General features: G+C 37.4%; 1 protein-coding gene across 1 annotated transcript; it reads right to left on the bottom strand.

Moving 5' to 3' along the window:
* Window positions 1–481: 481 nt before the first annotated feature.
* On the bottom strand, window positions 482–1,096 carry LOC150079205 (protein ZBED11-like). The gene has a single exon (XM_090382993.1). The coding sequence runs from the start codon at window positions 1,094–1,096 to the stop codon at window positions 482–484; it is 615 nt and encodes a 204-aa protein (XP_090239119.1).
* Between the last annotated feature and the right edge of the window lie 16,198 nt (window positions 1,097–17,294).

Raw genomic sequence — 17,294 nt, 5'->3', positions numbered from 1 at the left:
AGCTTTTTTTTTTTTAATGCAGTTAAGTTTGTCTGTAGTCATGAGGATATTGTCATCGCGGCCTTGCATACTGGCATTGAGCACATTCAACTGAGAAGAGATATTGGCCAAATATGCCAGCTTTGCACACCAGTCATTCTCACCCAGATGGTGGTAAAATGGGTTCCCTTCATGTTCCAAAAACGTTCCTAACTTGTTCTTCAGTTCCAAAACCCAATTTAAAACTTTTCTGCAAGACAGGCAGCGAACCTTGATGTGCAGAATTAGGCATTGTTGTTCGGATTCCATGTCTTTGCAGAGTTGAGCAAATAATTGCACCTTTAGTGGTTTTGCTTTGAGGAAGTTCACAATTAGCACAGCCTGATCTTCAAATCAGCTACAAGGGTCTTGCTGACTAATGCCTCTCAGTGTAAAAAACAGTGAGTTGATATTACATCTGGATTTTTCTGTTTGGTGAGTGACACCAAGCTTTTCACATTCCCTACCATAGATGGGGCTCCATCCGTACAAATTCCAATACTAGAATCCCAAGAAATTTCAACTTTTTCCAAATACTCAGACAAGGTTTGGAAAATATCTTGTCCTCTGGTATGTTTTTCAAGTTCTTGCAACATAAAAACCGTGTGATTATTTCATCATTGTGAATGAATCTGATATAGGCAAGCAACTGTGCTTTTCCACTAATGTCGCTCGATTCATCAACTTGAATGGCAAATTTAGAATTCTTCATACTTTCGGAAACACACGTCTCAATATTAGCTGACATATCAACTATTCTTCTGCGAATTGAATTATCAGACAAAGGAATTTTCATAACTTCTTGCTCAGCATCATCACCAAACAAAGTTTTTACAACCAAGAAGCTGGCAGGCAAAATCAATTTTTCAGCTATTGTATGTGGTTTTGTCTGTTGAGTAATCAATTCAGCCACTTGGTAAGATACAATCTGCATCTTATCTGAAATTAACATTCGTTTTTCAAAATATGATTGTTGGAATTTCTGCTGTTCCAAAATTCTTTCAAAATATTGAACATCCTTGTTTGCCTGATTTTTATGTTTTGACAACAGATGTCTTTTTATCTTGCTTGGGACCATATTGGCACTGGAAAGCTTCTCACCACTGAAGCTTGGGTAAGTTTTTGGTTGGTAAGTTTTTATCTCCAGTTCGTGTGAAACCAAGACGCAGATAACTATCCATATATTGTCGACAAACTTTCTTTTTTGGAGGTTTGCTTGGGCCTGCTACTGGTGTCGAATTCAAAGAGTCTTCTTCAGCACTCTGTTCAACCTGCTTGTACGGTTTTGAAGATGATTCTGGACCACAACATGGACTTGGATCATCCTCATCTTCACTTAATGCTCTTGCTCTCACTTTGCAAAAATATCTATCCATGATCTGCTAATAAAAAATTGTTATTTTATTCTTAATACTGAATATAAATCTTACAAATAAATGCAAAAATAACACACTATAATATTTAACACTGCTCTTAACACAGAGGGAGATGACACCTTTGCACTATTTAATAAATCACTAATTCTCACCTTAATTTAATCACTTTTACACCACACTAATTATAATACTGTACTTGACACTACATTAATTATAAAACTGACTGAAAGTGCTGACCACTCTTATATATAATTTTTAAATATTTGTGAAATGCATAGAAATTTCTAGAAAAGATCGGAAAATTCTCTTTTTAAAAAGGTTAAACACATTTTAAATAGTATACTTATAATTTACATTATTTTTAACTATTTTTAATTATTATTAAATCTATTTGATATAAAATTAATTATGTTACTGAATAAAATCTGGAAAATTCTATGGGTTTCTATATATATTTACCATATCACATGTAACAAAATAAATAAGAAAAACCTTCATATTTATTTTTGGCATATGAATTTTTTGAAAATGCTGCTAAATCCTTTATTGTCTTTGAATCTTCCTCTCACACCTGCCATTCTCTTGTGCTGCATCATTTGGGAACCACTGTTTTAAGGTATGTTGAAACTCCAAAGGAGCTCATTCTTCCAACTTGGTAATGAGTTTAATGAACAAAATGTTAGACAATTAGAGATCGTCGGTTTAAAAATGTTTCCCATAGGCAGAGTAAAATATTTATAAATTCTGAAATAGTATTTAAAAATGATCTTTAACATATGTATGTGTATCTTTTAATTTTTATTTGTGTTAGTTATTTGGTTTTTAGGAGCATTAGCAACTAAGGCCATATTGCTCCGGGATATGCAGTGGTCATTCCCTGACCTTTCCACATTCTCCGTATTTGGTGGTGACAAGCTCGAACCCCGGTCTAATCAAGAAGCGTGTGCTACGCACTGCTGCTCCTTCCCACCTGGCTACAGAGGTGCCTTTTATTTGTGTAGTTATATTTCATACCCTTAAGGTAATTTTCCTTTCTAAGTTTTTCCCTCATAAAAAGTCCTAAACCTCCAATCCCTTGGAAATCTTCTTATCCAGGTTCTACTGTACATTTGTACCTGTGAACACTGGCCATGAGGCTATAGTCTAAATTTTTTTGGGACAGTTTCAAACAAGTTTAATGTAAAAATTTCTGTTAAAATATTGAGTTTAATTAACCTTCCATCACTCATACCCTCAATTTAATCGACATTCATGGTGTCTGTGAGACATCCCTTTTTGTTTTAATTATAAAAAATTAATCTTTAGCTTTATTACTGAATTGAACACTGTAACCTGCTAAACTTCATTAAAAAATTATCAAAAGAAAATAAACAGAGAAATCAATAAAAAAGTTTTTATCAGATTTTTAGCATTTTCAAGGTCACACACCCTCTGCATTATCTGGTGAAATTAAAGCTTTATTACCAAATGAGACACTGGTTGCTGGCATCTCACAGATGCCTTGCAGGAATGGGAGTTCCCTAGAAGACAGGTGGAGGCTTTTGCTCACCTGTTGTCTGTTAAATGCCAAGCAAAAATTGTCTCATAATTAATACTGTTTCAAATGAAAGCAGAAAATCTGTATAACCAGTCAGAGAGTACTGTGGATAAAGGTGAATGAAAAGAATTGATTTCATTTAACAAAGTTGTGTTTATCAGAAATCATACTAGTAGCTGAAGATTAAAAATTATATCATTAAAAATGAATTTTGTTTGTTCGTGTTAAGAAAGTAAAAATGAAAACATGTTAGGTATTATTTTTGAAAAAAATTATAGACAAAATCAATTGATTATGATAAAGCAGATCATATCATTATGTATAATTTGCACTCAAATAGTAAAATAATGAGATTTTATTATTATTGCAGGTCCATCTGTAAAGAGGCACAATGGTCCTGATATATATATATACATTTATTTATTTATATTTTATTATTATTATTTTAAGGCTTTCACAATATACATTTACAAGTAATTTTATAATACATGATAATGCACAAGTTTTCAAGCGATTGAGCTCTTTTCTGACAAGAAATCCTTCACTTAACATCATGTTGAAAGCCACCCCCTCCCCCACCTCCAAATTTCTTACATGGGTAGATATTGCAAAGAGAAGTTAATATGCAAAAAAAAAAGTAGTTGCTGATGCAACTGTAAGAAACACAAAAATATTTTCCAAAATTTTACTTAAAAGAAAATACATAAAAAATATCTGCCGATACAAGAACTGTTTTATGAAGCAAGTGAGCTGCTCATGTGTTTGCTTGGCGAAATGACATAAAATACATAATAGCACATTATACAGTATTTTCATTAAAATTATCCAACATTTAGAATTTTAACTTAAAAATTAGTATTCAAATATTGAGTTAATATTTTGCATGTCACTCTTACTTGCTTGCACAATTTCAAGGTGGGGATTTTGGAGATGATGCTAGTGAAGGTATCCTTACGTTGCTTTTAAATTATAAAAATTTATCCAGTTAAACTTTTTGACAGGGGTCAGTAACTATTTGTCTGCATGTGGCATTTTTGTGTCTCTATTGGCAATTGACCCAAAAATGTAAAACCACAGAGAAACAAATAAAAGAATAGATGATACTTTTTTCTTTTAAAAATCAAAATGGCTATTATTACTTTGACACTATTTCCCAATAGTATTCTACTGCAGATAATATTTCCTTTGTTTTCTCTTTTGTCTCTAACATTTTAGGCCCAATAACTTTAAAACTAATCTCATGAGATTAGACAAAATGCACCAGTTATGTCAATAAAATAAACATGCATGGTGGATTAAAAATGCATCACATTTTTAATCTGCTAGATCCAAAAGGTTGCTGACCCCTGGTTTAAGATATGACTTGTTCATACACTGCTCTCTAAAGGTAGTTAACAATTAGCACATGATTATTTAGAGTTGACATAACACTTCATTTCATCAAATTTAAAAGGAAATATATGCAACCAACATATCATAGGAATTTTGCCTTTAGGGCAAGTGTTACAGTTAAACAAATTTTTTAATTGATACATTATTTTCTCCAGATAGGTCCATCTTCATGTTGTTTTCCCATTATGACATTCATTCTTGAAGAAGTCCTGTATATTTTGATAGACTAGTCATTTGTTAACAAATGTTTGCAGATCCTTCTGCAGATGGAAACATTGCTCAAAGTCACCCTGAAAATATTTATATTTACTAAATTTAAAAAGACATCTAAACTTGCTATTTGTTAATTATACAAATTTTACTATCTGTAAAAGTAAACAAAATCACACGTTGCCTTCAACATTACTTCTTAAAAAATAATGGAATGGGGGGGGGGGTATATTCTTGATCTGGTATCAGCAGTGATCTTTCATGAATTAAGAACCTACATGTAAAAGACCCACTTGGTGGCAGTGATCACAATGTACTAATGTGGAATTTAATTAAAGATATGTTTGTTTGTTATTTGGTTTTTAGGAGCATTAGCAACTAAGGCCATATTGCTCTGGGGATATACGGTGGTCATTCCCTGACCTTTCCGCATCCTCCGTATTTGGTGGTCACGGGCTCGAACTCCAGTCTAATCAAGAAGCGTGTGCTACGTACTGCTGCTCCTGCCCACCTGGCTACGGAGGTGCCAATTAAAGATATAACTACTGTCAAGGGTAAAGGGAAGGGCTTTTGCTTTCATAAGGGCAGGGGAGTTCCTAGGGAATTTGGTGTCCCCTTTAAAATTTCCTTCATATGTGTATGTAAGTTTCAGGTTTTCAGGCCCCCCCTTGAACGTTTGTACCTGGGGGCAGTGCACCTTTGGAATGGCCCACTGCATGAGGGTGACTTCTGTGGGACCAAATTGGTGGCCAACAGTAAATTCTAAATTAGAAGCATTCAGGAAAGCATAGAAGCTATTAGGCTTCTAAGAAATATTATTATTATTTTTTTTAAGGCTTAAGCCTAAATGGATCTCAGATGAACTGATAAGGCATGGGGCAGAGAAGAAAAATGCATGGGATGTATATAAATTATCAGGTGATACACAAGACTATGGTAGACATAAACTAGTCTGTAATCAAGTCACAAATGAGGTTAGTCAAGCTAAGGCAGATTATGAAAAGTCTTTGGCAAAGCAGAGCAGCAAAGACAACTTTACTTGTATTAAGAGTAGGAGGAAGACAAAGAATCACATTGGTCCACTTCATGTTAATGGTTTAACTGTTGATGATCCTTAGGGATCCCAGATTTTAAAAACAAAAAACTTGGATGCTGGGAAATGCAGGTTTATCTACGAGGGGATATCTAAAAGTTCGTACCCTTACCTGAAACTTCACAGGAACTTTAATCCTTTTTCTATGTATTCTCCATGCAGAGTAACACATTTCTTCCATCTATGGATCAATTGTTTGATGCCCTGATCCTAGAAGTCTGCACTTTTTGCCTGAAGTCACAATTCCACTTCATTGATGACTTCCTTGAGACAAATCAAAGCGGTGTCCACGCTGTTCTTTTTTCATTTCTCGAAACAAGAAGAAGTCTGACGGTGCTAGGGCAGGAGAATAGGGTGAGTTTTGCAGTAGTTCGAAGCTGCACTGGGCAACAAAGTTGGTGGCGGCAATGGCTTCTGCAAAAGCGTCAGCAATCTTGGAACCCATCATGCGGAGACTTTAGACATGTGCAGATGGTCATGTAAAATGCTGTGGGCAGACCCATAACTAATTCCCACCACATTTGCAATGAAATGAATTGTCACATGTCTGTCACTCAGCACCAGCTCCTTAACCTTTGGAACTGTCTCACTGTCTGTGGATGTTGATGGCCTTCCTTCTCTTGGCTCGTCAAAGACACTTGTCCGACTGCACTGGAACTCTCATTTCCATTTTTTTACAATGTCATAGGATGGACAATTCTGCCCATATACAACTTTGATTTATTTGCCAATTTCTTGAGCTTTCTTGCCCTGCAAATGCAGGAACTTGATCACAGCTCGATACTCCACTTTGTCAACCATAGCATCTTTCCTCAGATTCTGGGCTCCACATCTGATGTACGATCACCTATGGGAATGAAATTTCACATGTTAGTTATTGAATATGAAGACAACTTATATTAAAAATGGCATCTCCCTATTGATGTTTTTATCTAGGTCAGAGTACGAACTTTTTAATACTCCCTCGTATATGTTAGGGGCAATGTTTTCGAGTGCAATACTTTTGATAGGCTTTTTAAAGTGTACATGCATGAAGTAAATATACATATAATGAAATAACTATTCTAAAAAGGAATGAGACAATTCACATATGAAAAATTAACAAAGAGAATATTAAATATAAACAAGAAAAATACTAAAAGAAATCAGACAACCACTCATGTTTTTATTAATCCATTACTCATCCTTTGCAGTTGCAGTCTATATTCTATATCACTAATCTGTACAACTTCTTCTCTCCCTCCTTATGATTGACGGGTTGATGGATGACATGTTGCTATATATGTGTTTTCACTTTCATAACTTCTGACATATTTATTTGAAGAATAGACTTTTTCTAAAAGCTTTAGGTCTTTGGATGTAACATCAAAATACTCTGAACATGGTATGTCCTTATGATTTTAATAATCAAAATCGATTTAACTGTGTCCAGCTAAAGGCAGTTTTTTCACCAGTCCATAATGAATTCATCAAAAAGAAAATATGTTCTACTGAGGCATTGGATCCTGGTTGAGTAAATCAAAAACCCACAAGTAACTTTATTTCATTACAGGTTATTTGTTCCTTTTGAAAATGAGCAAATACTTCTTTCCATCTGTCTGCAGTCTTACAATTAGTATTATTCCATTCAGTCATTTTATTATCTGTTGAATACAATTTGACATTACTGTAATCATCAAAGAGACTTTTTTCATTTATAATGAGGTTAGGTAAGATAATCTTTATTTCCTCAGCACATTCTGTGAAATTTTCCCAACAAAAGGATTTCCTCAATGAAATCCATTCCATTTTTGCAAATACACTATATGAATGAATGGTCCATTATTGAATGTACTGAAGTGCAGTTTTATAAAAATTTGCTTTTTTTTTAACGATTCTTCAGTCGTGAACCTTCTTTATGAATACTTTTTAAGTTCAGTTTTCACATCACTGTGAACATTTCATTTCTTCGCATTATAAGCTTTTTTGTGATGAGGAAATATATTTCTTTCTTAACATCAAGACCTGTCACCTCTTCACATTCAATTTGCTGAATAGCATGGGCTCAAGCTAATGGAAGTGCTGTGGCTCAGAGCAGAACTGAGGGGGGCAGTTGTCCTCTGACTCACAGCCTTATAAAATGCACTGTTTGCTTGATGTTTGCAGAGCAATCGGGTACGGGACATGATACTGCAAAGGGGGTGTTTTTGTGTGTGCGCGATGCAAGGAGTGTATCGATATCAGACAACAACTCGGCGTTCTTGTGGGCCTATATGAGAGCTTGAAGGACAGGGTGGATGCCCTCGAAGAAACTAAATTGAGGGGCCCATCAAGCTCTCAGCTGCCCACATCAACGCCAGAGCTTGCACTTGGGCATCGCGTGACACAGAGACAACCCCCAAGGCAGAATGCGCTGGTCCCGAAGGAACTACTAGTTGTTGGTGACTCTATTGTCAGGGAAACAGGGAACATGCTTTGTAAAAAAGATAGGTGGAACAGGACCAGGGTATGTCTGCCAGGGGCAAAGGTTGATGACGTTGTAGAGCGAATATCATCTTTTAAGGGCACAAAAGGTGATATAGTTGTACACGTTGGCACTAATAATATTAAGAGTAGGAGACCGGCAGAATTACTTAACAAGTACAGGTCACTGTTGAACAAAAGCCGAGAATTAGGGTTGAATTTGAAAGTGTCTGCAATTCTGCCCAGACACAATAGGAGGGAGTATATGATGAGAGCCTTGTCGATCAATTCGGCCCTGGAAAGATTGTGCAAGGCTCAAGGGGTAGAATTTTTTTCAGCCTGGACTGTACTTGTTAACAGGAGAGATTGTTTCCACAGGGATGGGATACACTTAAATAGAAAGGGTGCAAGAATATTTGCTGATGCTATCGAGGCAGTGTTAGGTGGGTCGGAAAACTGCTAGCTTGGGGGGAGACAAGGACCAATAGATTGACAGTAGCCACTGGCAGAGGTGAAAGAGATTCTTGCACTGCTTCTATTAGAATGAGCAGAAGCCTGAAAAACACGATGCATGGTATTTCAGAGACTGCTGGGAGCCATTGCGGTACAAGTAAACACATGGGTTGTGTTAGGGTAGCTAAGAATAGAAACAGGTGCAGGTATACTTGCGTGTACACCAATGCTAGGAGTTTAGTAAATAAATTTGATGAATTTGAGGTATTGCTCAAAACATCAAAGGCAGATATTGTTGGGATATCAGAGACGTGGTGTCACACAGATATAAGGGATGCAGAACTGCAATTTGGGGAGTACAACGTCTACAGAAAGGATAGACAGGATAGGAAGGGGGGGGAAGGGTTATGCTATTAGTTAAGAAACACATAAAATCCAAGGAAGTGAAGCCAGTCGACATCGCTGGACAGTGCAGTGTTGAGTCAGTTTGGTGTGACATAAGCATTGGGAGATCAAAATTGAGAGTAGGAGTGTGCTATAGGCCTAATGACTCTGATGAGTATAATAAGGAACTGTACAGGAAAATAGAGTGGGCCAGTAAATCAGAGAGTCTTATAATGGGAGATTTTAATTTCCCAGATATTGACTGGAATTTGGGGGCTGGTTACTCACACACTAGCAGGGCTTTTGTGGATTTATTGGATGATTGTTTTCTACATCAGCATGTTCGGGAGGCAACTAGAGGGAGTAATACTCTTGATTTGATTATCAGCAGTGATTCTTCATGCATTAAGAATCTGCAGATAAATGAACCACTAGGTGGCTGTGATCACAGTGTGCTGAAGTGGGATTTACTCAAAGAGGTAACTACCATTAGGGGTAAAGGGAAGGGTTATTGCTTCCGTAAAGGCGACTACGATGGACTGAGACAGTATTTAAATTCTATACAGTGGGACCAACTGATGATGTTACCAACAGCAAATTCAAAATGGGAAGCATTCAAAGAACTTATCTTAGAAGCTACTAGGCTTTACATACCAACTAAGAAATATTGTTCAAGGTTAGGCCAAAATGGATGTCAGATGAACTAATGAGGCATATGGCAGAGAAGAAAAATGCATGGGATACTTACAAATTAACACATGACACAGAAGCCTATGATAGATACAAGTTGATATGCAACCAAGTCACAAAGGAAGTTAGGCAGGGGAAGGCAGATTACGAGAAATCCTTGGCAAGGGATGCAAAGAAAAACAGCAAAGAGTTCTTTACTTATGTAAACTCTAGAAGGAAGGGGATGAATCAGATTGGTCCACTTGATATTGATGGGTCAACTGTTGATGATCCTGCTCAGGTAGCTAACAAACTAAATGAATATTTTGCATCGACATTCACACATGAGGAGTTATTCAGCAAGGGGAATGCCAGAGGTGTATTCAACTCTAGCAGTAAGCTACAGAATCTTGAAATAACTGGGAGTAAAGGGGAGGAGAAACTGTTGAAGATAAACACAAGAAAGGCACCCGGGGTGGATGGGATCTATCCAGTTATATTAAAGGAGGCAGCAAAGGAAGTAAGCAAACCCTTAGCCATAATTATGAGAGCTTCCTTGGACTCAGGGGAGGTACCCATAGACTGGAAATGTGCAAATGTGACCCCAATTCACAAAGGAGGATCAAAGGCTGACACAAGTAATTATAGACCTGTGAGCTTAACTTCTGTTCCAGGAAAATTAATGGAGGCACTGGTTAAAGAAGCACTGCAGGATCATTTAGACAAGACTTCAGTTATAGCTCAGACACAGCATGGTTTTGTTAAGGGGAAGTCTTGCCTGACCAACTTGATTGGATACTATGATGCAGTCACAAAAGAACTGGATGCAGGGAATAACTTTGATATTATATACTTGGATCTTAGAAAGGCTTTTGATACTGTTGCACATGGAAGACTGCTACACAAATTGGAGCAGTGTGACATTCGAGGCAAATTGCTGCTATGGATAAAGGGGTGGTTGAGGAGGAGAAGACAGAGAGTGGTAATCAATGGACGCTGCTCATCGTGGACTAATGTTATTAGTGGAGTCCCTCAGGGCTCAGTGTTGGGTCCATTATTGTTTTCTGTATTTATAAATGATATTGATCATGGTATATCAAGCTTAATGTCCAAGTTTGCAGACGATACAAAGGTTGGCAGGGTTGTCAAGGACACTACTGACACTATGCTGCTGCAACTGGATCTGGAAAGGTTGAGCAGATGGGCTGAGAGGTGGCAAATGAAGTTTAACATTGACAAATGTAAAGTACTACACATGGGAAACAGCAATTCCAGAGCAACGTATCAACTCTGTGGTACTACACTGACAGTGGTAGAGAATGAAAGGGACTTGGGGGTGGTTGTGCAGGCAGATATGAAGTTCTCTGATCAGTGCAGACGGGCTGCAGGAGTAGCTCATGGAGTATTGTCAATGATATACAGGAATTTTTCCAGCAGGGATAAGGAGGTGATTATTCCATTGTATAAGGCAATGGTCAGGCCACACCTAGAGTACTGTATACAGGTCTGGAGGCCTCATTTCAAGAAGGATGTAGAGCTGCTGGAACGAATACAGAGAAGGGCAACAAGATTAGTGAATGGAACAAAGGGGTGCTCTTATGAAGAAAGGCTTAAGTTTTGCAAATTACAGTGTCTGGAGACTAGGCACCAGCGAGGTGATCTGATAGAGGTGTATAAAGCCTTGAATGGTTTAAGCATGCTCAATGCTGATGGGATTCTTCCTCTAGCTCAGAAAAATCACCTGAGAGGGCATAAATTCAAATTGAGGAAAGACAGATGTAGGATAGATGTGCGGAAATTTGCCTTTAGCCAGCGGGTGGTTGGTTGGTGGAACAGACTTCCATCCCTTGTGGTGGAGGTTGATAGCCTAAATAAGTTTAAGGCTCAGCTGGACAGGGATTTTGAACGAACAGAGGGGTGAAGTGGAAGTGGGTTTTTTTTTTTTTTTTGGCTGATGCTGCATAAGCTTGCTTTCTTGCATAAAATGCCTCTACTAATGCTAATGCATCAGAAAATATCTTTATCTGACTTCTCTGAAATACGAAAGATTTCCTGTTGTTAAAAAATTCATGTAAAATATTTGGACATTTATCCTGACTCAAGAAGTAACTCTGTAGTCCATTGTAAAGGTCAATAAAACGATTCAGAGCTCGTTTCAGTGACAACTGTCATGTTTTGCTATGTCCTAGAACAGCTTTATACTCGAATTCCACAAAATCACAAAAAGGTTTCAAATTTTCTATTCTGACTGCGAAATGGCGAAAATCCCTGAAAACTTACTGCAGAATTGCCTGAATGTCTGTAGGTAATACATCAACCACAATTTGTACACTATTATGAATAATGTGTGCTGCACCGCCTACACGTATTATTTTTCTTTTATTTTTTTGAAATTTTGTAAAAACATTGTTTTTGCCTTTCCATTTTAATCCGCCAAAGTTTTTATTGGTATTATCTGCTGAAATACCTATTAATTTATCAACAATGTCATGTTTATTAGCAACGTTTAAAATGTAGTCCACAATAAGATTGGAGGTTTCTCCAGGAAGACTGCAAAATTCTAATATTTCTGTTGTGCAATGCCTTTATCCGGAATAAAATACCTCGCTATAATCGGTACATCTTTAGATCAGTATGGTTAGAAGCATCTAAAGCTAAGCAGCAATACTTTGTATTCTTTAGGTCTTCTAGTATTTCATTTCTTGCATGAGTTGAGTGGGGAAAGGCACAGTGGCTATTAATGGACACAGCTCTACTTGGATTAATGTTAATTAGCAGAGTCCTCCAATGTTCAGTGCTCATTGCTGTTTTCTATAATTATTAATGTCTACGTGTTCAGATAATACATTCAGAGCAATAGCCCTACATTTTGTTTAAGCATAGATAAATTTTTTGTTTAGAAATGTTTTTAAAAGAACTGAAGTACAGTCCATTGACTGGAAACTATGATTGTGTTTGATAGTATGATAAACAAACGTAGCTTCTTTTGCAGCTAGAGCTTTCTTCATCGCCCAGAGTTTTTTTTTTTTTTTTGCCTAAAAATGACGATAATAATTGACTGGAGGATTTTGCAGCCTTATGTTTTTTTGTGCCGACATGATCAAATATATCTACCTTTCCTCCATAACCAACACTAAACACAACACGGCACAAGGAACACTACTTTTGAGGAATTATCACTAATACTACTTTCTTTTATAAATGGGAATTGCTCCTTTAAACTGTTAGTAAACGCATTTTCTCTTCGGAATTTTAAAGAAGGATTATTTTTATATTCAAAATATAAAATTATTTATATATTCCAAATATAAAAATAATGAAACGTTAAAAGTAGAACTCTGAGAAATTGACATGAACACTGCAGTACGCACATTGCAAACTGAGACAATGATTAACTGTAACCGAAATCATTAAAGGAATTTTGCAACAAAGTAGCACACTGATGATATATCTTGGTACGGGTCATTCCATGTCACCACTATAAGGTTAACTGTGGGCATGAGCTACTTTGTTTTGAGATACTTGTATAGTAGAGCTTGACTCGATATTGCTAGGTGTCAGGTGAAAATGTTTGAGAATACAATGTCGTTTCGAAAAAAAAACCGGGACATTTGACATCCCGTGTCGACTTGGTTGGTATAGAGATCTGTGAAATCCATAAATCTGGGACTGTCCTTGGAAAACCGGGACATATGGGATCTGTGATGATCCTACTCAGGTTTCTGACAAACCAAATAAGTATTTTGCATTTACATGTGCAAATGAGGAATTCTTTAAGCAAGCAGATGTCAGAAGTTTATCAGACTAACGGGAAATAAATGACTTTTTGATAACTGAAAAAGAAAGTGGAAGAGAAATTTTGAAGCTAAACAAAAAAAAATCACCTAGGTGATGGAATCTCTGCAATTATATTATAGGAGACAGCAAATGCAAGAAAACCATTAGCCATATAATTATGAGGCCATCTTTGGATTTGGAGGTGCTCCCTGAATTAAATGTACGAATGTATCTCCAATTCACAAAGGAAGATGAAAGGTGACACGAGTTAAAGAGGTAATGCAGAATCATCTAGACAGGAATGCAATAATACAGCAGTGACAGCATGGATTTGTTAAGGGTCAATCTTGTCTGACCAATCTGATCTGATACTTTAATGAAGAACAATGGATCTCTCCAAATAGGCCTCTGGGGTTGGGTAAATTCATAATATAATTTTAAGTATTTTTCACCAACCGTATGTTGAAATGACAAAATAAAACAAAAGCCAAAATTTTGATAACTTTATAATTAAGCTTACAATAAATTGCTATTTACAGTATAAAACTGTTAAAATACCAGGTTAAAAACAATAAAATATACCAGGTTAAAAGCAATAAAATATCTGAAGCTTTTGAAGGCTCTGCCTTCTTTCTCAACAGTACGCTTTTTTTTTTATTATTATTTTTTTTTTTTACTTTACAGTGCAACTTTAAATACCCGCAGGTTCACAGCACGTCACGTGATTCGATGGCATGTGCACTGTTCTCATGCGTATCGGAACCAGAAGTGGCTCAGGAGCATGTCAGGTGGAATCGTTCATCCCCTCTAAGGATCACTGCCTCAAAGAGGGGATGGATATGCATACCCCTGTCTCTATTAATATTGTTCTCAATGGAACTAATCCGCAAGCTCTCGAGCCACTTGCGATCTCAAAATCTATGCGCTCAGTCAATGATAACTGCTTCGTCCGGGGAGATATGGTGCTGCTTCTTCCAAAAGTGTTCAGCCACAGCGGATTTTCCATAGTCCGAATTCCTTATCACCTTTGTGTGCTCCCCCAGACGATCCTTGAGATGCCGCTTTGTTTCCCCCACATAACATTCCTCACAATCCGGGCACTTAATGCTATAGACGACCCCACTTGTATTTTCATTTGAAATGGGGTCTTTCACCTGTGACACAACTGTCTGCAGCTTCCGACCTGGAAGCTGCCCACACCGCGTCTTGTAGTTTCGTAATACCCGAGCTATACGCTCGGTTAAATCCGGATAATAGGTAATGTATGCGGTGGCTATCGGCGTAAAAGACTCACCTCTCCTCTGTTCTCCTCTAATATATTTCTCTATGATCCTCTGGGGGTAGCCACACTTCAGGAAATCTGCCGTGACACACTCATACTCTTTCTTTCTATACTCGGAGGTACTACAATGTGACTTCGCCCTATCTGTTAGTGCTCTAATCACACTATTCTTGTGATGGTTGGCCTGAGCTGAATTATAATGGAATATTGGCCTTTACACATGGGTTTTCTATAAACTTTGGTCTTTGGGCCTTCTCTGTAGACCAACACATCCAAGAACGGCAAAGCCCCTCCTCCTTCTACCTCCGAGGTGAATTGTATGAACGGGGAGAAGCCATTAAGAAACTTTAACACCTCATCTTCCCTCCCCTTTCGAATAATTGAGAACGTATCACCAACGTATCTCTTCCACAGACACATAGGGAGAACCATGTCACTAAATAATCTAACCTCGAGCTCCTCCATAGCCAGATTAGCTATAATCGCACTAATGGGGGAGCCCATAGCTACACCGTGAACCTGCTTATACGTAGTGTCACAAAACACCATGGTGGTGCTTGAGAGACATAATTCTATGCCCTTACAGAGTATGGGCTTGGCAAACCCAGGGTCCTGAGCTGGATATCATCATTCTTCTCTTTCTTGGTGATGCCGTCTACTTCTCTCTCTCTCTCACTCACACACACACACAGGGGGTTACTCGGGAATTTTTTTTTTTTTTGGCTGGTGCAGCATAAGCCTCAGGCTTCCTTGTACCATATGGCTAATAATAATATCTTTCAAACTTAGTTGGGACAGTTTCCTTGCTGTCCTTGACACTAAACTCAGAAAGTCCTATTAACGGTGACAACAATTTGGCCAGGAAACCGGATAGTGCATATGTGGGACTTTCCGAGTTTAGTGTCAGGGACAGAAGGATTTTGTATATTTTATAAGAGAGCAGCATATAGAAAAAAATGAAATTATGACATCTTTTGATTTGACATCTCTGTTTACATGTATTCCAATTGACCATGGTGTGCGATGTGCACACATGGCCCTAAATCTTCTAGAATAGAAAGATATTGGATCCATCAGTGTTTTAGACTGTATATGATAACACACAGAATGCCTGTTCCCCTCTATTTTTTTAATACATACAAAAGACTCCTGATTATCTTAGGTGGAAGGAAAATTAGAGAAAACTGATAAATGTGAAATGTACATACAATATTAACATTTATAAAAGTATATTACAGCATAAGAAGATTTAATTAAAAATTTAATAAGAGATACTTTTTGGTAAAAACTAATAAAATGAAGTTTACTTTTTCTGTTGATTCACCTTTCTGTGTGCATAGTGAAAGAGCAAGGTACCTTTTTCACAGTTTTCCATGCCGTTTTTCCTTGATGGCTTCATGAAATTGCCTTATAAGATTGCTGTAGTATGCACCAGTAACAATAGTGCTCCTTTGAGGGTAGTAAATCATGATGACTTCTGTATCCCAAAATACTGATGCCATCACCTTGCCAGCTGATGGAACTTCTTGGGAGGTGGAGAATATGGATGCTTCCACATTAGTCTTTGGATCAAAGTGATGAACCCATGTTTTGTCCATTGTAACAATCCGAGACAGCAGAAATTTCATGGATCTCATGAAGTATGCTTCAAGTTAATGCACATTCATCTTCAAAGATTTCATCAGGATTGAATCAACATTGCTGATCGAAACACCTCTGGACTCAGCTATACACTTAACAGTCATTCATCTGTCTTGCATCACTGGGTCATGCAGACAGTTGATATTTTCCTCAGTGGTGGACGTGGAGGGTCATCCAGAACAATCTGCATCATTGCACAATTCTCTGCCATTTCACAACTGTGGAATATGCAGGAGCTTAATCCCCCAATGTCTACACCATATCAGCACAAACCTCCTGTGGAGATACTGTTTTCAAATACAGGTATTTTATCACATAGTTCTTTTTTTTCTCTATTTAAAAAAATTTGTACTTTTTTGTTCACAATATCACCTGTAAAAAGAAAAGGATTGGATCTATTAAACTGAGATTTGGTAGGTGATTTAAAAGATGTCTACCTGCTGAAAAAATGTGTATTCTAACATACTTCTAGTGAATATCACTAGAAGTATGTTAGAATAAGAACTTTTTTGAATGTCCCTTGTGTGTATATATATTCCTTTGAGTTCAATCCATGTCCTACATTTGGAAGGCAAAAAAGAAATACAAAAAAGAAGTCTTTGTTTTGGTCTCTGAAAAAGCCATTTACAACTTCCTTGAGTAGTTTCCATACTCTAGTGTAAAGGTGGATCTGGCTAAGTGCGGTTACCCTATGGGTGCATTAGATAAATGCGACCTGCAAACCCCAGGTCCACACGTAATGATGACACCCACCTTGACCGCCTTTATCCCATACTACCTGAACCTGTCACAACAACTCTCAAAAGTCTTACAGAGTTATGGGATAAATTGCCTGCAGCTTCTCCAGGCAGGAAATTACAGTCCCTTGTATTGAAGGTAAAGACACCGATTCCCCCAATCTTGTGGAGAGGTTCTGTGTACTGCATTTCCTGCTATGACTGCACTGGTTGCTACATTGGTGAATCTGGAAGAAGGCTCAAAGATCAAGTCTCCGAGCATGAGAGAGCTATCCACATTGCT

Source organism: Mastigoproctus giganteus, chromosome 10, assembly GCF_048544385.1.
Source record: "Mastigoproctus giganteus isolate SK-2022 chromosome 10, ASM4854438v1, whole genome shotgun sequence".
Taxonomy (NCBI): Eukaryota; Metazoa; Arthropoda; class Arachnida; order Uropygi; family Thelyphonidae; genus Mastigoproctus; species Mastigoproctus giganteus.
This window is presented reverse-complemented; position numbering and strand designations above follow the sequence as displayed.